This window comes from Pan paniscus, chromosome 8 (genome assembly GCF_029289425.2).
Source record: "Pan paniscus chromosome 8, NHGRI_mPanPan1-v2.0_pri, whole genome shotgun sequence".
Lineage (NCBI taxonomy): Eukaryota > Metazoa > Chordata > Mammalia > Primates > Hominidae > Pan > Pan paniscus.
Window position 1 is genome coordinate 114,435,544 of NC_073257.2, and position 22,592 is coordinate 114,458,135.

General features: G+C 46.6%; 1 protein-coding gene across 6 annotated transcripts in view; it reads left to right on the plus strand.

The window, feature by feature from the left end:
* The window catches only part of SUFU (SUFU negative regulator of hedgehog signaling), a 125,919-nt gene that overhangs the window by 45,703 nt on the left and 57,624 nt on the right, over window positions 1–22,592 (plus strand). For all 6 annotated transcript variants that reach the window (XM_055093326.2, XM_055093325.2, XM_034931388.3 and 3 more), the window contains one exon: window positions 1,935–2,071. In XM_055093326.2, coding sequence (XP_054949301.1) covers window positions 1,935–2,071 — 137 coding nt within the window. The remainder of the gene's footprint in view (window positions 1–1,934; window positions 2,072–22,592) is intronic.

Genomic DNA, 22,592 nt, shown 5'->3' on the forward strand with positions numbered 1-22,592 from the left:
CGGGAGGCTGAGACAAGAGGATCGCTTGAGCCCCCAGGAGTTCACACATGCAGTGAGCTGAAGATCACGCCACTGCACTCCAGCCTGAGTAACAGAGCGAGACCCTGTCTCAAAAAAATACATAGATGATAGATAGATAGATTGATAGATACATACGTACATACATACATACATACATAGAGTTTGATCATGATAATTTCTAATGATACCTTTTCAGTCCATTGGAGAACTTAGCTTCTCAGAGGTGATCTTTCCCTGCAAAGTGCAGGAGGGCTGGGTTCACCCAGGCACAGAAAACTAGGACAGATGTCAGCTTCTGAGACTTGGGAATCTCTTTCTATCCCATCTCCTGGCCTTGCCTCTCGGGGTGATGATGATCATGATGAAGAAAAGATGCCACGTGGAATTCTAGGGTTGGGCATTGACTGCATCATCAGCCCTTGAGAATTCTCACCTCTGATCACCTGTTTCAGGAGCTTGGTTGGCTGTCATCTTAGTTTATGGTTTGTGTTTGTATGCTGACGAGTTTACATGTGTATAATCATTGTGGCTCATGTTTGTACAAGATATAATTACTGAAAATTATATCATGAATGTATTTTAATTTTAACCTTCCCATGCTGGCAAGCCTCATGTAGCTCTCCCTGGACGCTTCCCTTACCTGGGGAGGTGTGGCACCCCGCCAGCCAGGCCCAGCTCTCTGATCCACATCACTGCCCTCTCTGATGGAAGTCCCTTTCAGGGACTTCCCTGAGACTTGGGGCTCCTGAGTGTTTCCTACAAACAGGGAGGCAGGGATTCCTGCTTTCTCTCATTGTCACTTTAATGAATTGTGGCCACAGAAGCAGTCATCCTCATTATTCTGGGTCACTGAGGGATGGGAAGGGAGGGCAACCCATGCATCTCTAGGGTTCCAGCAATTGAAGAGTACATGTGGAGTGCCAGGTTTCAGGAAGAGCTTGTGCTAATTGAGGAGTGTGTGGTGGGTGCTGAGTTTCAGGAAGAATATGGGCCCACCCAGTATTTGGAATCTGCCTTAGGACCTGTCCACAAATGCTGAGTCTGGAGGCCAGCCAGTGCCACCCAAGGTTGTACCCTTGTGGGCAGAGTGGAGGTGGGAGTGGAGAAAGGGTCTCATCCTCACAGAGTGTATTAATCCATTCTCACACTGATATAAAGACATACCTGAGATTGGGTAATTTATAAAGAAAATAGGTTTAATTGACTCACAGTTCCACATGACTGGGAAGACCTCAGGAAACTTACCATGTTGATGGAAGGAGAAGAGGGTGGCAGGCACAAGAGAGTGGGCAAAAGCAGAGAAAACTGCCTTATAAACCCATCAGATCTTGTGAGAACTCACTCACTATGACAAGAACACTGTGGAGGAAACCACCCCTGTGATCCAGTTATCTCCCACCTGGTTCCTCCCTTTACACGTGGAGACTATGGGGATTACAATTCAAGATGAGATTTGGGTGGGGACACAGAGCCAAACCATATCACAGAGCATATAGCCTTGTGGCTCACAGGACATGTATCCTTAGCAAACAAAGTAGATGCCTATTAATAGCTTGAAGGAATAAGGAGCATGAACAAGGGAGATTTTCAGCAGTGTTGCCTCAATCATCCAGGAAGGAATGTTCCAGAGCCACAAAATTTGGAACTCATAATTCAGAGTGCCAGCAGTAGAATTTGGCCAGGCCGAGGTCACATCCACATACCCGCAGCTGGCAGGAGGACGAGGCAAGAGTTCTGGTTCCTTATGGGCTTCTCAGGTTCCCTCCCCACAAGGCTCACATCCTGGGATACTCCTCTGAATGGGGGATTTGGATACTGAGGCCACCATAAAAAGGGGGAGAACTTTAGACTTTCAAGAGAGTGTTTTTCCTAAGGTAATTGAGCTTAAAACACTTGCTTTTTATGTCTTTCAGGTTTACAGGAACAGATGGACCTAGTGGTTTTGGCTTTGAGTTGACCTTTCGTCTGAAGAGAGAAACTGGGGAGTCTGCCCCACCAACATGGCCCGCAGAGTTAATGCAGGGCTTGGCACGATACGTGTTCCAGTCAGGTAGGAGGCCAGGGCTGGCTGCTTTGCTGGTCCTTTTGCCATGAGCCTGGTTGACTTTGAGTACTAGCAGCTATATTTTGATGTTTGTGGAGTGGCCTTTCCTGGGAGTACTATGCCCCAATTCTACCATGAGGATGGCTTGTTTTGCCTGGTGTTTCCTGGTTGGAAAACCAACTGGGCCATGGCAGAGAGGGGTACTCCCCTGTGCCCTCCAGCAGCAAGTTCTGTGTTATGTTGTGCCACCCTGCACCCTTGTCGTGTTTTATGGAGGGTTTCTTTCATGTCATCTGATATATGTTTCTCTGTGGCTAATTGCTCAGAAGCATTTCCCATCTGATCTCAGATTTTGTTTCTTTGTTTTTGTAAGTAGCCTTCAAATGAAGGCCAAGATACTTTTCCCAACCTTTTGCTCTTGAAATATCACAGATAAAGTTCAGAGCAAGCCATGGTCTCTCAAAGCATGGTTCTTATACCACCTGCCTCTGAACTACCTGGAGAGCTTGTTGCAAATACATATTCCTAGGCCCCATTGCAGATGTCTGACTCAGAATCTTTGAGGGTGATGTTCCTTGGTGCTTCTGGTAGAGACTAAATTTGGAGAACCATAGATCTGGTAGCTTCTGTAGTTACAGTGACTTTTTTTTTTTTTTTTGAGATGGAGTTTTGCTCTTGTTGCCCAGGCTGGAGTGCAATGGCGCAATCTCGACTCACTGCAACCTATGCCTCCCAGGTTCAAGCGGTTCTCCTGCCTCAGCCTCCTGTGTAGCTGAGATTATAGGAATGCGCCACCACACCCAGCTAATTTTTTTGTTTTTTTAGTAGAGATGGGGTTTCTCCATGTTGGTCAGGCTGGTATCGAACTCCTGACCTCAGGTGATCTGCCCGCCTCGCCTCCCAAAGTGCTGGGATTGTAGGCATGGGCCACCGCACCTGGCCAGTGACTTCTTTTTTTAAACCTTGAGTAGGTTATACATTTGGGGTACAATAGACCTGTCTAGGTTGAACCCCTCTGCCCGCATTTCACACCTGTGGGAGCCAGTTGTTGGCACATGAGGCAGATCCATAACTACCACCTACCACTGTATGCCCTGTGGAACAGTCCCCTCATGGAGGCTACAATGGGTCTTCTCTAAGCAGGAGTTCCTAAATCTGGCTGCCCATCAACCCCTTAGAGGAGCTTGTCAACACACTGATTTCCAAACCTTCCTGTGGGGCTCCAGTTGAGTTGGCCAGAAGTGGGACTAGGGCAGGCCAGGCACAGTGGCTCACGCCTGTAATCCCAGCACTTTGGGGGGCCGAGGTGGTTGGATCACCTGAGGTCAGGAGTTCGAGACCAGCCTGGCCAACATGGTGAAACCCTGTGTCTACTGAAAATACAAAAATTAGCCAGGCATGGTGGTGGGCACCTGTAATCCCAGCTACTTGGGAGGCTGAGGCAGGAGAATCGCTTGAACCCGGGAGGCAGATGTTACTGTGAGCCAAGATTGCACCACTGTACTCCAGCCTGGGCAACAGAGCAAGACTCCATATCAAAAAAAAAAAGTAACAATCACAGTAGTTGTGAAACAGAACAGCGCTAATAATGGAAAAAATTATTATTATGTGCCCTCTTTTTTTTTTTTTTTTTTTTTTTTGGAGATGGAGTCTCACTCTGTCCCCCAGGCTGGAGTGCAGTGGTGCGATCTTGGCTCACTACAAGCTCTGCCTTCTGGGTTCAGGCCATTCTCCTGCTTGAGCCTCCCGAGTAGCTGGGACTACAGGTGCCCGCCACCACGCCTGGCTAATTTTTTGTATATTTTAGTAGAGACGGGGTTTCACCTTGTTAGCCAGGACGGTCTCGATCTCCTGACCTCGTGATCCACCCGCCTCAGCCTCCCAAAGTGTTGGGATTACAGGCGTGAGCCACTGCGCCCGGCCTTATTATGTACCTTCTTATGTGTTGCAGTGTGAGGTATGTAACATCAACTATGTAGCATTTTCCCAAAAATGTTTAACCTGAATCAAATTATAAGCAGACAAATACAGATTGTGAGACACTTTACAAGACAAATGCCTATATTCTTCAAAAATGTCAATGCTCTAATCCCAGCAGTTTGAGAGGCTGAAGCAGGAGGATCACTTGAGCTCAGGAGTTTGAGACCAGCCTGGGCAATGAAGCAAGACCCTGTAAATTAAAGATTAGCCAGGTGTGGTGGCATGCCTATAGTCCCAGCTACTTGGGAGGCTGAGGTAGGAGGACCATTTGAGCCCAAGAGGTTGAGGCTGCAGTGAGCCATGATTGTGCCACCACATTCCAGGCTGGGCGACACAGTGAGACCCCACCTAAAAAAAAAAAATACACACACACACACACACACACACACACACACGCACCCCAGTGCTATGAAAGACATAAAAAGGCAAGGGGCAGGGACTGTTCTACATTAAAGGAAACGTGGCAGTTTAAATGCATTGTTGATCCTTGATTAGATCCTGAATTGAAAAAAAAAGGTCATTTTTTAAGGACAATTGGAAAAATGTGAATTTACACTGTGTATTAGTTAATAGTACTGTATGTGAAATTCCCTGGATGTGATTATGGTATTATGGTTATACAGGATAATGTCCCTGTTGCTAGAGATAAAGGCTAAAGTATTAACGGATAAAAGGACCTGATGTCTTTAACTTAATTGTCAAATGATTCAAATGATTTAACTTAATTGTCAAAAAATAAAACATCTGTGTATGAAGAGAAGCTAAAGCAAATGAGGCAAAATGTTAACAACTTGTGAAGCTGGGTGAATGGTATTTGGGTATTCATTGTATCATTCTTTTAACTTTTCTGTAGGATTGGAAATTTTCAAAATAAAATAAAAGTTGTGGCTGTTTGTTGAGTATACATTGACTAATATGTGCTCTGAGGCCCTTTCTGTACCTGATGGCCCCACTTATGGTCGTTATAATGTGCCTGCTGTAGTTTGTGTCTGCAGATCACTTTAGGGACGTCAGAACGGGACAGGGTGACTACACTCCTAAAAGTGTAATACTTGACTTTCTATTTTCCAGATTTCTTGTAATATGATTGTATTATTTAAATAACAGGTAAAACAAATCTACTTTAAATTTTTTTTAGAACATGGTAGGAAATAATAGTAAATTGTTTAAATAATGGGAAAATGATAAAGAAAAGTAAATGGTAACTGATTTAAGATAGGAGACCATGGCTATGGGCCTAAATGGTGATGGGAATGACTAACATTTAGACTTGTGCTCTGTGTGCCATTGAATATGTGAGGTTAGGGACTGTGATATACCAGCTTTTCAGTTGCAGCAAGCAAGACAACACAGGTTGAGCTGCATGTTCAAGATCACACATCTAGTGGGTACAAAGGCAAATTTTTTTTTTTTTTTGAGATGGAGTCTCGCTCTATCACCCAGGCTGGAGTGCAGTGGTGTGATCTTGGCTCACTGCAAGCTCTGCCTCCCAGATTCACGCCATTCTCCTGCCTCAGCCTCCCAAGTAGCTGGGACTACAGGCGCCCGCCACCGCGCCCAGCTTATTTTTTGTGTTTTTAGTAGAGATGGGGCTTCACTGTGTTAGCCAGAATGGTCTCCATCTCCTGACCTCGTGATCCGCCCGCCTCAGCCTCCCAAAGTACTGGGATTACAGGCGTGAGCCACCGCGCCCGGCCACAAAGGCAAATTTTAACCCAGACAGTGTAGCTCTGAATGGCAGCTCTTGGCCAGACACGGTGGCTCATGTCTGTAATTCTAGCACTTCAGGAGGCCAAGGTGGGAGGTTGGCCTAAGCCCAGGAGTTCAAGACCAGCATAGGCAACATAAGGATATTCTGTCTCTACAAAAATTTTAAAAATTAGCCATTGTGGTGACGCGTGCTTGTGGTCCCAGCTACTCAGGAGGCTGAGGTGGGAGGATTACGCATAAGCCTGGAAGGTACAGGCAGCAGTGAATGGTGATTGCACCATTGCACTCCAGCCTGAATGACAGAGTGAAACCCTGTCTCAAAAAACAAAAACAAAAACAAAAACAGGTCAGGCGCAGTGGCTCATGCCTGTAATCCCAGCACTCTGGGAGGCCGAGGTGGTTGGATCACCTGAGGTCAGGAGTTCGAGACCAGCCTGGCCAGCATGGTGAAACCCCGTCTCTACTAAACATAGAAAATTTAGCTGGGCATGGTGGTGGACACCTGTAATCCCAGCTACACGGGAGGCTGAGGCAGGAGAATCACTTGAACCTGGGAGGCAGAGGTTGTAGTGAGCTGAGATCACGCCATTGCACTCCAGCTTGGGCAACAAGAGCAAAACTCTGTCTCAAAACAAAACAAAGCAAAAAAAAGTACACATAACTGTACAGCTTGATGAGTTTTCACAAACCACATACACCCATGTAACCAGCACCTAAATTGAGAAACAGACCAGTTCTCTAGAAACCTCCCTTACGTCTCCTTTTAGTCAACACTCTTACCGTCTCCTGACTTCCAACATCATTCTTTTCTTTTGTTTGATTTCACTGCATAGTTAGATCCTTAGCACTATGTGTCTGAACTCATTGCTAATAGCTTAAGTAGCTCCCCATCCCCACTCCTCTTGCCTGAACTGTTCTCCATCTGCCTGTGACTGCCAGATCAAGGCAGCAGCATGGTGTGGTGGTTTAAGAGTGTAGCCTCCTGACCTAGATAGCCTGCATTCATATTGGCTCTGCCAGTTACTGCCTCCTTGGGCAACATGTACATCCATTTGCTCAGCTATAAAGCAGGGATAATAGTAACTGCATGAAGTTATCGAGAGGTAAATTAATACCTGTAAAACACTTAGAATGTGCCTGGTACGCAGTAAGTACTATGTTTTACCTGTAATCATTATCATTATTCAGTCTTTAAAAACTTTATATGGATTGGCCGGGCGCAGTGGCTCATGCCTGTAATCCCAGTACTCTGGGAGGCCGAGGCAGGCAGATCACGAGGTCAGGAGATCAAGACCATCCTGGCTAACACGGTGAAACCCCGTCTCTACTAAAAATAAAAAAAATTAGCCGGACGTGGTGGTGGGCGCCTGTGGTCCCAGCTACTTGGGAGGCTGAGGCAGGAGAATGGCATGAACCCAGGAGATGGAGCTTGCAGTGAGCCGAGACTGCGCCACTGCTCTCCAGCCTGGGCGTCAGAGTGAGACTCCGTCTCAAAAAAAAAAAAAAAAAACTTTATATGGATCAAGATGGACACCTTGGTCTTTTTTTTTTTTTTTTTTTTCCTCAATGACAGACCCTACTTAACAGCAAAACTGTATTAGGAAATGTCTTGCTCGTCCCTGAATCAGATATGCAGCCTCAGCTGACATGATGACATTTGGAGGCATTATCTTACTCACACGGAAAATCAGTAATATTGATACAAATAAAATTACCTCGTTTTGTACATCATATTATATAGCTGAAAACATTCAGTTCAGGTGTGGCTCCTTGGTTTTTTGTAGTTGATTTATGTAGTTGCCTATGAAGTCTTAGGCAAATCAAACCCTATTCTAAGTCCAGTAGAGCCTATGCAGTTTAGTGGGACCTTGTAGTAAATCCCTTAATAAGGTGAACAATCTTTATATAGTGTAAGTAATTGCCCCTTATTGTAAATATTTTGTAAGATTTGGTGTAGGTCTATCAGGTTTTCTCAGAGCAGATCACTCAGCTGCTGCTGCAGAGCACCTCCTTTGTGACTTGTAGGCATTACTCTACCCCTGTGTGGTTACACGCTACAAGAGTTACATGCATACGTACTGTACAGAACGTGTGTCATTTATGTTTGATGTGTATACAGATATACCTGCCTACGTACATAGTATTGTAATTCTGTTTGATGGTCTTGCCTCACTTGTGCTGTCCACCTTAAACTTAGTGAGTTTATGGGGAGCACTCCACCCACCCATTTGCACGTGAGAACATGCTCAGCAGTGTAATCAAGCAAGTGAACTGTTTAGACCTGCTTTTCCAGATCTAAGTGACATCCACAGTCCTACAACCCAGCCTTGGAAATAGCATCAAGGCAGTGGGAGGCGAATGAAAGGGGAACGATGAGGCTCTGGTGGGTGTGGGGGCGGGGGTGGAGATGCCCACAGCCAGCCATGGAGCTGTATGAGGCAACCTTGGAAGCCTGCTCTGAAGCATGACTCAGATGGCTTCTATAACAGCCCTGACCTGCTGGCAGACAGCTACCCTCTGGGAGGTTTGCGCAGAGGTGGAAGCTGAGCTGGAGAGAAAAGGAAGTAGAAATGGGAGAGATCTGAGAATGAAGAGCATCCAGAGGCAGTGAAGGCTTCCAGATGTGGCTAGATATAGACAGATTAGGGTGATTTAGTTAGGATTCTTCTAGTTATAAGAAAATGGGCCAGGCGTGGTGCCTCAGGCCTGTAATCCCAGCACTTTGGGAGGCCGAGGCAGGTGGATCACCTGAGGTTAGGAGTTTGAGACTAGCCTGACCAACATGGAGAAACCGTGTCTCTACTAAAAACGCAAAAATTAGCCGGGAGTGGTGGCACGTGCCTGTAATCCCAGCTACTCAGGAGGCTGAGGCAGGAGAATCGCTTGAACCCGGGAGGCGGAGGTTGCAGTGAGCCCAGATCGTGCCACTGCACTTCAGCCTGGATGACAGAGTGAGACTCAAAAAAAAAAAAAAAAGAAGGGAGGAAGGGAGGGAGGAAGGAAGGGAGGAAGGAAGGAAGGAAGATGGGTGGGGCACAGTGGCTCATTACTTGTAATCCCAGCACTTTGGGAGCCTGAGACAGGCAGATCACTTCAGGTTAGGAGTTCGAAACCAGCCTGGCCAACATGGTGAAACCCTGTCTCTACTAAAAATACAAAAAATTAGCTGGGCATGGTGGTGCACATCTGTAATCACAGCTACTCAGGAGGCTGAGGCAGGAGAATGGAGAATCACTTGAACCTGGAAGGCGGAGGTTGCGCTACTGCGCTCCAGTCTGAGCAATAGAGCGAGACTCCCTCTCAAAAAAAAAGAAATTAGCTTGATGTGGTGGTATGCACTTGTGGTCTCAGCTACTTGGGAGGCTGAGTTTGAGCCCAGGAGGTCAAGGCTACAGTTAGCTGTGATCATGCCACTGCACTCAGCCTGGGTGATAGAGCAAGACCCTGCCTCTAAAAAAAAAAAAAAGAAAAAGAAAATGGCAGAAACCCAACTGAAACTACCTTAAACAATAACAGGGCCAGGCGTGGTGGCTCACACCTGTAATCCCAATACTTTGGGAGGCTGAGGCAGTGAGGCGGGCAGATTGCTTGAGCCCAGGAGTTTGAGACCAGCCTGGGCAACATGGTGAAACCCCACAGGGGTAGAGTGAAAAGATTGAAAAAATTAGCTAGGCATGGTGGCATGCATCTGTAGTCCCAGCTATTCAGGAGGCTGAGGTAGGAGGATTACTTGAGCCAGGGAGGTCGAGGCTGCCTTGAGCCAGGGAGGTCGAGGCTGCAGTGAGCCATGATCACACAACTGGACACTCCATCCTGGACAGCAGAGCAAGACCCTGTCTCAAAAACAAAAAACAAAGAAAAACAATAACAGACTTTATTGGCTTAGGTGACTGGGACAACAAGGGTTTCAGGTGTGGCTTGATCTGTATGTTCAAATGGGGTCCTCTGGGCTATGACTATAGCTATGACTCTCTGTATGTTGATCTTGTTCTGCAGACTCTCCCCATGTGCCACCATTGGGGAGATGAGCACCATCATTCCTAGTTTCAGTTTCTCTCAGTTTGTAGTCCCAGCAGGCACAGGGCTTTGTGCTTTTAGCTTCGGTGTTTTGTTTGTTTTTTACTGATTTTTTTTTTTTGAGACGGAGTCTTGTTCTGTTGCCCAAGCTGGAGTGCAGTGACACAATTCCAGCTCACTGCACCTCCGCCTCCTGAGTTCAAGCAGTTCTCCTTCCTCAGCCTCCCGAGTAGCTGGGACCATAGGCATGCACCAACATGCCTGGCTAACTTTTGTATTTTTAGTAGAGATACAGGGTTTCACCATGTTGGCCAGGCTGGTCTCGAACTCCTGACTTCAGGTGATCCACCCGCCATGGCCTCCCAAAGTGTTGGGATTACAGGCACAAGCCCCAACACCTGGCCTGTTTTTTAATTGATTTTTGAGACAGGGTTCTTGCTTTGTCACCCAGACTAGAGGCTAGAGTACCATAGCACCTTTTTAGTTCACTGCAGCCTCAAATTTCTGGGCTCAAGTGATCTTCCCATTTCAGCCTCCTGAGTAGCTACGACTACAGGTGCACACCACCACCCTCAGCTAATTTTTAAACTTTTTGTAGAGACAGGGTCTCGCTGTTGCCCAGGTTTTAGTCTTGAACTCCTGGGCTCAAGTGCTCTACCCACTTTGGCCACCCAAAGTGCTAGGACTACACATGCGAGCCACTGCGCCCAGCCAAGGCTTTAAACTTTGGACATTTCTACATCAGTTCTGGGGTAGGACACAGATTAGTTCTGTCTGGCCATGTGACCACCTTGGTTGGTGGCAGTGGTCCAGATGGACCACCAGGATTTACGTTGAAAGTCTTCCCTCTGCTCATCACTTCCAAGCACATGGAGTAGGAGGGAAGTCCTCTAAAGCAAAGGCTAACCACCAGCAGAAGAATAGCACGGCTTTGCATAGGCAAAATCAGTTGCTGCCACGGGACTGGAGGGACATCTCTTACCTCAGTAATCATGGTGTACAGTTAACACTTGGAAGTCAGATTATTAGAGGAGATGTCGATGGAGCGGGCACTTTCTGTTCTGTCTTGTATGTGTTGGGATGGTTTTGACTACAAGTAATAGAACACCCTGACCAGAGTGGCCTAACAATAAGGGCACTTACCTTACATGGCAAGCCATCTGGAGGAGGGGCAGTTCCAGGGTTGGCTGCCATCTGTTCAGCGATATTGTCAAGGACCTGAGTTGTTCTTAACTTCTCTGCCTTCCTTAGCACTTGGCTTGTCTTTTTAAATTGGTTTCCTCATATTCCAGAGATGGCTGCCATGATCCTAGCGTCCTGATCACCCTTGACAGAGTCTACAGGCAGTAAGAGAGACATTTCTGTCCTATGTCCTTTAAAGATGAACCAAAACCTCCACAGAACCGCCCTCGTTGGTGTCCCCTTTGCATCTCATTGGCTAGAGTTAGGTCAAGGATGATATTGGCTGGGAATGGGCCTGGCTCGCAGAAGGGAATGGCCAGGAAAAGGCAGAAAACCAAAATTGGGGTTCTGTTAGTAAGGAGGGGAATGCCCATCGTGTAGGCAAAACACTCCCACCTAAGAAGCCCCAGCCCTGCCTGGGATCAGAGGAACCTTGCCTATTGATCAGGACACTGGGCCTGGGAAGAGAATGTTCCAGTCACGAGGACAGGATGGCTGTCATTTCACCTGCTATGGCAGATTTACAAACAAATCTAGCCTGTGGCATGAGTCGTTTGGAAAGTTTTGCAATAAATGTATCAGTAACTTCACCAGTAGACACTTCCATGTCTGTCTGTCCTACTTTGCAGCCAGTTTTTCTTACTTCCCTGTTCCCCTTTCATTTTACGATCAGTTTATTCTTTTCAGATTGCCAGTTACTCTTCCCCTGCCCCCCATCCTCTGGGTTTCATTAGAAAGAAACCATTCCCCAACTCAACAGGGCTTGATTTCTGAACTGTGCTTTAGAATTCTGCTGGAGAGGCTATCTGCTCTCAGTTCTGCCATTGGTAGGCTTTAACCACAAATTCCAAGGCAATTTCATTTGCGTTTTTAGGAAAAACGTATCTCCCCAACCTTGTAACTGACACTGGAAATTGAAGTGCCTTCACTTGCTGCTGTTTAATGGCAACCTCATGACATGTGCTCAGTTGGCTCGATTTGTGAGTGGCTCGATTTCTGAGTGCTGGGATGGCACTGCATGAGTAGGGATCTCTCCCAGGCCATCAGAGCTCATGGCTGATCCAACCCTGTGGTACTGACAGACTCTAATGCTAACAGAGATTTTTTTTTTGTTTTCACATTTTCTTCCCTTTCCCCTGTTTATAAAAGAAATACTTGCTCATTATAAAATTGAAACTTAGAAATTTAAAATCTGACACAGAAGGTGAAAGTCCTTCATAATTCATTCCCTCACAGAGAAAACTTTGGTGTTCCTCTTTCCAGGTTTTGTTTGCCATGCGTATGTCTGGATAGAATTTGCAGTATTTTGACCAGGCGCAGTGGCTCACACCTGTAATCCCAGCACTTTGGGAGGCTGAGATGGGTGGATCACTTGAGGTCAGAAGTTTGAGACCAGCCTGGCCAACATGATGAAACCCCATCTCTGCTAAAAAAAAATACAAAAATTAGCCAGGTGTGGTGGTGCATGCCTGTAGTCCCAGCTACTTGGGAGGCTGAGGCACGAGAATTGCTTGAACCTGGGAGGCGGAGGTTGCAGTGAGCTGGGAGCATGCCACTGCACTCCAGCATGGGTGATAGAGCAAGACTCAGTCTCAAAAAAAAAGAACTTGCAGTATTTTGTAAAAATGGACTATGCTTTTCATACTGTTTTTCACCTTGCTTTTTTAACTTACTATCATTTGGACATCTGTCAGGATGTTCTTTTTAACGTGACACTTTTTTAATACCTACATATACTGTACTTTATTTAACCAGTCTTCTATTGTTAGACATTTGGGTCATTTCTAATTTTTTCCTTTCACAAAGCTGCAGTGAGCGTCCTCGTATATGTACATCTTTGTATTCTTACCGAAGTATTTCTTTTTTTTTTTTGATGAGATGGAGATTTACTCTTGTTGCCCAGGCTGGAGTGCAATGGCGCGATCTTGGCTCACTGCATCCTCCGCCTCCCAGGTTCTCCTCCCAGCGATTTTCCTGCCTCAGCCTCCCGAGTAGCTGGGATTATAGGCATGTGCCACCACACCCGGCTAATTTTGTATTTTTAGTAGAGACGGGGTTTCACCGTGTTGCCCAGGCTGATCTCGAACTCCTGACCTCAGGTGATCCGCCCGCCTTGGCCTCCCAAAGTGCTGGGATTACAGGCATAATCAACTGCGCCCAGCCTTACCGGAGTATTTCTTCAGGATAAATTCCTTTAAATGGGATCACTTAGCCAGGTGTGGAGAAATTAACCTTTACATGTTAATAACCATTGCTAAAGGATTTTTAAAGTGAGGAGGAATTAGATAAATGAATATGTTATTAAAATAATACTATTGGGGCCATCCAGTAAATGTTATCGTTATTTTCAACAAACAATAGAAGGATCATTATATAAAAGTGGTTGTTTTTGTTTGTGTGTTTTGTTTGAGACAGAGTCTTGCTCTGTCACCCAGGCTGGAGTGCAGTAGTATGATCTTGGCTCACTGCAAGCTCCACCTCCCAGGCTCAAGTGATTCTCCTGCCTCAGCCTCCTGAGTAGCTGGGATTACAGATGTGAGCCACTGCACCGAGCCTAGTGTTTTTATAGCAACAAAATACTTTACTGAGTCCTTGAGAATAGGTCCCCCTTCTTAGGTTCCTTGGCCAGAGAGATTGGTTCATACACACTTTGTGGCATGCATTTAGGGTTAGGAAAGACCAGCAAGCTTTTTTTTTTTTTTTTTTTTTGAGATGGGATCTCACTCTGTTGCTCAGACCGGAGTCCAGTGGTACGATTATGGCTCACTGCAGCTTTGACCTCCCGAGCTCAGTTGATCCTCTTATCTCAGCCTCCCAAGTAGCTGGGACTACAGGTGCATGCCACCACACCCGGCTAATTTTTAAATTTTTTGTGGAGACAGGATTTCGCCATGTTGCCCAGGCTGGTCTTGAACTCCTGGGCTCAAGTGATCTGCCCGTGTTGTCCTCCCAAAGTGGAGGGATTATAGGCATGACCCACTGCGCCTGGCTAGCAAACCTTATACAGTGTGTTGCACAGTTTAGAGTTCCAGGAATCCATCCATCATGCTTCCTGTCTCTGAAGTTGGAAGTGCTGAGGGACACAGCCTGCCTCTGTAAGTCAGAGAGACTTTTCCAGATATTGACAGCAAGTCATGTTTTACATAAGGAACCTCAATGCATTGTAGAGTTTTCTTGGGGTTTGCCTCCTCTTGCCTTCCCAAAAGTTAACAGATGTGATTTAGTCTTTTCCTGTTGAGGTCCTTTTTTAAAACTTGCTTTTCTATGCCAGGTGCGGTGGCTCACGCCTGTAATCCCAGCACTTTGGGAGGCCCAGGTGGGTGGATCACGAGGTCAAGAGGTTGAGATCATCCTGGCCAACATGGTGGAACCACGTCTCTACTAAAAATATAAAAATTAGCTGGGTGTGGTGGCACGCACCTGTAGTCCCAGCTATCGGGAGGCTGAGGCAGGAGAATTGCTTGAACCTGGGAGGCAGAGGTTGCAGTGAGCCGAGATCGCGCTGCTACAGTCTAGCCTGGGCAACAGAGCAAGACTCTGTCTCAAAAACAACAACAACAACAACAACAACAGCAACAACAAAACTTGCTTTTCTATAGTTAAAAGTAAGTAAATAAAACAGTAGGTATTGGCTGGCTGTGGTGGCTCACACCTGTAATCCCAGCACTTTGGGAGGCTGAAGCATTTGGATCACTTGAGGCCAGGAGTTCAAGACCAGGCTGGACAACATGGTGAAACCTCATCTCTACTGAAAATACAAAAATTAGCTGAGAATGATGGTGCATATCTGTAATCCCAGCTACTCAGGAGGCTGAGGCATGAGAATTGCTTGAACCTAGGAGGCGGAGGTTGCAGTGAGCTGAGATCGTGCCATTGCACTCTAGCCTGGGCGACAGAGTGAGACTCCGTCTCAAAAAAACAAAACAGTAGATATTGAGCACCAATATCTTAGGTACTTACCTTCTCTTATTTAACCTGTGCGGTGGGTAGCCTGGTGAGGAAGATACTGGTTCATATTGCCCCTTTTCAGATGAGGCGATAGGGAGGTGATGGGCCCTGGAGAACTTCCTGTAGCTGCTGAGTGGCAAGAGCAAGCCTCCAGGGACAGTCTAACCAGCCTGCTCTGCGTGCTCCAGCCTCTCAGCCGCCAAGGGTCCATTTTAGATGAAGAGAGAGGACTTGGGGAAAAGGAGCTTTTTCATCAGTTATATTTATTTTATTTAAGTGCCTGCGACACAGCAGAGGCTCTGTCAAATGCTAGGTAAGCTGTGTGGAACAAACTTTCCACTGCCTTTAGCTAGTAGAGACAGACATTGAAAAAATAAGCAAATATTTGATTCCATAAGATCACTAAAAGGGAAAGATGAGGAACTGAAAGAAGGCTTATGTAGCTGGAGGGAGGTGAGGGAGAGGCGAGGGCTCAGGAAAAGCTGGAGGCCTGGCAAGAATAGGAAAGTGCTGGGCTTGAGGCAAGTCATGGTGCATTTGCCTCAATAGAGTCTTGATTCTAAGGGTAATGGAAAGCTACGAAAGCATGTTAAGGGCTGGGTGTGGTGGCTTATACGTGTACTCCCAGATACTTGGGAGGTTGAGTGGGGAGGATAGATTGAGTCCGGGAGGTTGAGGCTGCAGTGAGCCAGGATCATGCCACTGCAGTGAGCCAGGATCATGCCACTGCACTCCAGCCTAGGCAACAGAGCAAAAAACAAAAAAAGAAAAGAAAATGAAAGCATGTTAAGGAGGAAGGTGAAATGGCCAGTTTGGGGAGTGAAGTCCTTTTTTTTTTTTTGTTAAATTAAGATGTACTTGGATTTGAAGTATTTGAGACTCTAGCTGCATTTTGAGAGTGGCTCTTACGCAGAAGGGACAGGGGCTGCTGCAGCAGTTGGAGCGCAGCCCTCAGGGTCATGGATACTTCTCAGCTCTGCCATTCCAGTCCCTGGGGTCTTGAACTCAGCAGAATCCTGTCTCAAGCCTGCTCTATCCTGAGGCTCTCCAGCCTAAGAAGGGGACCCTCTTATCTTGGGGGTGTTAGCAGCCTCAGCATTGCTGTGCTCAGCAGCACACCACAGGGCTATCTTCTCAGATCCAAGAGGGAGATCAGGCTTTGCTTCCTCTTCCCTGCCCTGCAGGTGAGTAAAGGAAGTCAGGAAGGTTGAGTGAGGAGCTCAGAGTACGTCCCCAGGTAAGATGTTACTAGGCTGCAGGCAGCTTCTCATCTACAGCTCACCTGGCTTTCTTCTCTCATGTCCCAAATGTATGTGGTCTTCATATCTTTTCCTCAGGTAAAGCTTTCTGGAAAGAGGTGCTCCATCATTACCAATGAGAGCTGTCAAGCTGTCTCTCTCTTTTTTGGAGACAGAGTCTCACTCTGTCACCCAAGCTGGAGTGCAGTGGTGCGATCTCGGCTTACTGCAGCCTCCACCTCCTAGGTTCATACTGTTCTCATGCCTCAGATTCCTGAGTAGCTGGGATTACAGGCGTGCACCACTACACCCGGCTAATTTTTGTATTTTTAGTAGAGATGAGGTTTCGCCATGTTGGCCACGCTGGTCTCCAACTCTTGGGGTCAAGTGATCCACCCGCCTTGGCCTCCCAAAGTACTGGGGTTACAAGCATGAGCCGTCGCACCCAGCCTCAAGCTCTCGTTTCCTGGTTTCGCTAAGCTGCCTATTGCCCCAGTCAGCTAACTAAAGCCAAATGGAGCTGCCTGGTTATATTCATATCATTTTTCTCCCTCACACTCTTTTTAATTTTCCTGACATTTTCTTTGCCTCAACCTGATTCATCCTCTTTTCTGGTTGCTGTGGATCTGTGAAATATTTTCACTTTTATCAGTTAGTAATACTGACCAACTATAAGACAAAACAACTCTTGATTTCTCTGCACTTTCCTAAGATTTTAGATTAATAGTTGAAAGATTGTGTTCCTACTGCACTGAAGAAAAACAGGTCAGTCCCTCAGAAATGAGTTTGTGCCCTAAAATTTAAGTGATTTAGCCAATATATAAATCTGGGTATTTTTAGGGAAAACTTAAACCCTGAGAGCAGAGGTTGGCAAGTACAGCCTGCAGGCCAAATCCTGATAACCACCTGTTTTTATAAGTAAAATTATATTGGAACATAGCCATACCCATCATGGATTACCTGGGCTTCTTTTGTGCCACAGCAGTGGAGTTGAGTAGTTGTAACAAGAATGATATGGCCCTCAAAGCCTGAAATATTTTATCTCTGGCCGTTCACTGCAAAAGTCGGCCGACAACTGACTTAGAGAATGTTTTCCACTTCTGAATAACAACTCAGGTGGAGAGAGGTAGCCATCTCTGTGAGATTTCAGAGGTCCTGAGAAATGAGTTGCCTTAGCTGGGTCCTGTGCTCTGTGGCCTGTGGTAGAGGAATCAATTACAGTACCTAGAGTTTGTTGGGGTTGGGGGGTATGCATCTCCTGCTGTGTTGCTGAAGGATTTTCTTTAGCAAGTTCCTTTAGCTTCTATAGGTCTGTATCCTACATTGGAGAACTACATTAAATGACTTGAAACTTTTAGTAGAAAGAGTCTATTTATTGTTTTTGAGACGGAGTCTCGCTCTGTCGCCCAGGCTGGAGTGCAGTGGCGCGATCTCGGCTCACTGCAAGCTCCGCCTTCCAGGTTCACGGCATTCTCCTGCCTTAGCCTCCCGAGTAGCTGGGACTACAGGTGCCCGCCACCACGCACGGCTAATTTTTTTTGTATTTTTAGTAGAGATGGGGTTTCACCGTGTTAGCCAGGATGGTCTGGATCTCGTGACCTCGTGATCTACCCGCCTCGGCCTCCCAAAGTGCTGGGATTACAAGCGTGAGCCACCACGCCTGGCCGAAAGCATCTATTTGATACAGGCATTCAGCTAGGATAATTCACCCTCGGACAAGGTCTCTCATCTCTGGACCCCTGTGGAGTTTTAATTGGTTGGCTCTTTCAGCGGAATGTGGCCCTTTTGTCTCTAGCACTTGCAATTCAGGGATGCTTTCTGCAGGGGGCAGTGAAGCCCACTGGCAAGCAGAGATTGCCGCTGGAGAGTTAGGACAGTAGAACTAGCATCTCTGCAGGAGGTAAAGCACTTTGATGACTGGAAACTGCTCATGATAGAGTGTTCAGCGAAGAGGGCTGGAAAAGAACATGGCTGAGAGCAGGAATCCAAATGGCAGGTTGCCTGGGTTCAAATCCTAGTTGGGCCATGTAGGACCAAAATTGAACATCTCTAACAGTTGGTTACTTCATCTGTGAAACACAGGTAATAGTAATATCTACTTCATAATATAGGTAGTGTTCCTAATGCAGACCCTGGCATTATACATAGAAACAATCAATATTATTTATGGCTGGGTGCAGTGTCTCACGCCTGTAACCCCATTACTTTGGGAGGCTGAGATGGGTGGATCACCTGAGGTCAGGAATTCGAGACCAGCGGGGCCAACATGGTGAAACCACGTCTCTATTAAAAGTACAAAAATTAGGTCAGGCGCGGTAGCTCACGCCTATAATCCCAGCACTTTGGGAGGCCAAGGGGGCGGCTCACAGGGTCAGGAGTTCTAGACCAGCCTGGCCAACATAGTGAAACCCCGTCTCTACTAAAAAATACAAAAAATAAACCAGGCGTGGTGGCGGGCGCCTGTAATCCCAGCTACTTGGGAGGCTGAGGCAGGAGAATCGCCTGAACTTGGGAGGCGGAGGTTGCAGTGAGCCGAGATTATGCCATTGCACTCCAGCCCAGGCAATAGTGTGAGACTCTGTCTCAAAAAAAAAAAAAAAAGTACAAAAATTAGCCGGGCATGGTGGTGGGCACCTGTATAGTCCCAGCTACTCAGGAGGCTGAGGCAGGAGAATCACTTGAACCCGGAAGGCGGAGGTTGCAGTGAGCCGAGATTGTGCCACTGCACTCCAGCCTGGGTGACAGAGCGACTCCATCTCAAAAAAAAAAAAAAAAAAATTATGTTGTTGTTTAAGAAGCACATTGCAAAAGAAAAGGAAACAGGCTCTTTTTTTTTTTTTTTTTTTTGAGACAGAGTCTCGCTGTGTCGCTCAGGCTGGAGTGCAGTGACACAATCTCGGCTCACTGCAACCTCTGCCTCCCGGGTTCATGCCATTCTCCTGCCTCAGCCTCCCTAGTAGCTGGAATTACAGGCGCCCACCACCATGCCCTGCTAATTTTTTGTATTTTTATTAGAGACGGGGTTTCACTGTGTTAGCCAGGATGGTCTCGATCTCCTGACCTCGTGATCCGCCTGCCTCGGCCTCCCAAAGTGCTGGGATTACAGGCGTGAGCCACTGCGCCCCATCCAAAACCTGTCAAGAAAAAAAAAGGCCAGGGCAGTGGCTCATGCCTGTAATCTCAGCACCTTGGGAGGCCGAGGAGGTGGGTCGATTGCTTGAGCCCAGGAGTTCAAGACCAGTCTGGGCAACATGGCAAAACCCTATCTCTACAAAAATTACAAAAATTAGGCAGGCATGATAGTGTGCATCTGTAGTCCTTCCTAACTACTTGGGAAGCTGAGGTGAGAGGATCACCTGACCCCCATCTGGGGAGTTAGAGGTTGCATGAACCAAGATTGTGCCACTACACTCCAGCCTGTGTGACAGAGTGAGACCCTGTCTCAAAAAAGAAAGAAAGAAAGAAAAAGAAAAAACCAGATTGCAACACTTTATACAGTTGGATTCCAATTCTGTTAACAATATGTACATGCCCACATAGATCACTGGCAGACACATGTGAAAATATTCACCAAAGGCCATCTTAGGGTGATGGAGTTATATGTCATTGATATTTTCCTTTTTGTACTTTCTTGCCATTTTGAAATATTTTTTTGCATACAGCATGGGTTTTATTATCAGAAAAGAAAAAACATAACTATGACTGAACTTTTTTTTTTTTTTTTTGAGATGGAGTCTTGCTCTGTCGCCCATGCTGGAGTGCAGTGGCGCCATCTCGGCTCACTGCAACCTGTGCCTCCCGGGTTCAAGCAATTCTCCTATATCAGCCTCCTGAGTAGCTGGGATTACAGGTGTCTGCCACCACGTCTAGCTAATTTTTTTTTTTTTTTTTGAGATGGAGTCTCGCTCTGTCGCCCAGGCTGGAGTGTAGTGGCACGATCTCTGCTCACTGCAAGCTCCGCCTCGTAGGTTCACACCATTCTCCTGCCTCAGCCTCCCGAGTAGCTGGGACTACAGGCGCCTGCTACCACTCCCAGCTAATTTTTTGTATTTTTAGTAGAGACGGGGTTTCACCATGTTAGCCAGGATGGACTCGATCTCCTGACCTTGTGATCCACCCACCTTGGCCTCCCAAAGTGCTGGGATTACAGGCATGAGCCACTGTGCCCAGCCAATTTTTGTATTTTTAGTAGAGACAGGGTTTCACCATGTTGGCCAGGCTGGTCTCGAACTCCTGACCTCAAGTGATCCATCCACCTCGGCCTCCCAAAGTGCTGGGATTACAGGTATGAGCCACTGGGCCCAGCCAAATTTTTCTTTTCTTTTCTTTTCTTTTTGAGGCAGGGTCTGGTTCTGTTACCCGGTCTGGAGTGCGGTGGTGCAATCACAGCTCACTGCAACCTCCACCTCCTGGGGCTTAGGTGATCCTTCCACCTCGGCCTCCCGAGTAGTTGGGGCTACAGGTGCACACCACCATGCCTGGCTAATTTTTTCATTTTTTGTAGAGCTGGGGTTTCCCCATGTTACTCAGGCTGGTCTTGAACTCCTGGACTCAAGCCGTCTGCCTGCCTCAGCCCCCCACATTTCTGGGATTACAGGCTTGAGCCACCATGCCTGGCCACATGACTGAATTTTTAAAAGAACTTCTCAGAGGCTGGGGACAGTGAGTCCTGAGACGCAATCTAGGCCACAAGTGCAGGTGTGGTCAGGTTACCACTTCAAGGTATGCTCTCTGGTACTGAGGAGAATGTGTTTATTGGAACAGCTTTGGATGAGATACAGTGATCTGCTTTCTTACTCAGTTTCTTCATAGCTCTCTCAGTGGAAGATGACTGGCGCCCGTAAGCCATACACAGTACTGCTTGAGATTCCCTGGGAGTGGGTCTCCACCGCCAGGCCTGTCTTCTTGCCTTGCAGGGCAGACATGAGGACAAGCTTGTTGTTTAGGTTCTTCCCAGGACTCAAGGACCAAGAGAACAGAATGGCCCTCCCTCGAGGGTTCTGATGAGGTTCAAGCAGCATTTCTGACTCCTCACAGAGCCCTCTCTCTGGACAGATGACAGTTGGAGCTTGAGCCAGGGGGGGAAGAGAAAAGGGAGGGAATTCGGGTGCTTTTAAAGAGGGATTGCAACACACCCAGGCAGTGGATTGTTGTTTTGCTGGCGTGCAGCAGGTAGACTCTGAAACAGCAGTGGGGGTCCTTCTCTGCCTTGTCCTGCTTGGCCCAGTGGAAGCTGCATACCTGGGGCACTGTGCTGGGCAGGGAACGCATCTCTGGGAGAGGCTACAGCCCAATATCCCCTAGCCCCAGGCCTAGCTCCAGCAGCCTATTTTGGCTTTGAAGATTTAGGAAGAACAGGACACTATCAACCTGCTGGGCCAACCGGGCATGTCTAGGTCCTCCTGTATTGAGTACCGTGGTGATCTGAACACAGGAAAACCTTGTCCTTTGCTTCTCTTTACTGGGCCACTCACATCACACATTCATTGTCTTCTGTCCTTGGCTGGTACACTTTTATTCCCCCAAACAAATATAACATTATTGTTTTCCTAATTACAAAAAGGACATTAAAAAAATCCAGGCAACACTGAAAACATAAAGAAACCTTGTCGCAGAACAATGGGTAGAGTGGAGTTTCATTTTTACTTAAAAAAAAAAAAGTATGACTTTGATTATACATGCTGAAAAGAAAGTCTTAAAGACTGCATATCAGATGTTAACAGCAAATGTTAATAGCTGAGAAATGGGACTGATGGGAAAAGAGATTTTCATGTTTTACTTTATACATTTCTTTGTTGTTTGACTCTCTTATAATAAGCCTATGTTACTTTGTAACTTAAATAAATATATGTTGAAAACAAAAATAAATATGCTGCTGAGACAGCCATTTTTATTTGGTTACTATCCTTCTAGATATGTCTCTATACAAAAAATAGGCAGTTTTACTAAGTACTGTATATATTAACATGCTTTCTTCACACAGCATCATGTCATGGAAGTCTTTCTAGCTAAGTAACTATAGTTCAGCCGGGCACAGTGGCTCACGCCTGTAATCCCAGCACTTTGGAAGGCCAAGGCAGGTGGATCACCTGAGGTCAGGAGTTCAAGACCAGCCTGGCCAATGTGATGAAACCCTGTCTCTGCTAAAAATACAAAAATTATCTGGGTGAGGTGGCGGGCACCTGTAATCCCAGCTACTTGGGAGGCTGAGGCAGGAGAATCACTTGAACCTGGGAGGCGGAGGTTGCAGTGAGCCAAGATTGCACTATTGCACTCCAGCCTGGGCGACAAGAGCAAAACTGTCTCAAAAAAAAAAAAAAAAAAAAAAAAAAAAAAATATATATATATATATATATATATATATCTATAGCAGTGCTTGTAATTGTATGGCATTTCATTGTATGATACTAACATAACAGGCCCCTCTAGGATAAATAGACCCCTCTGGATGA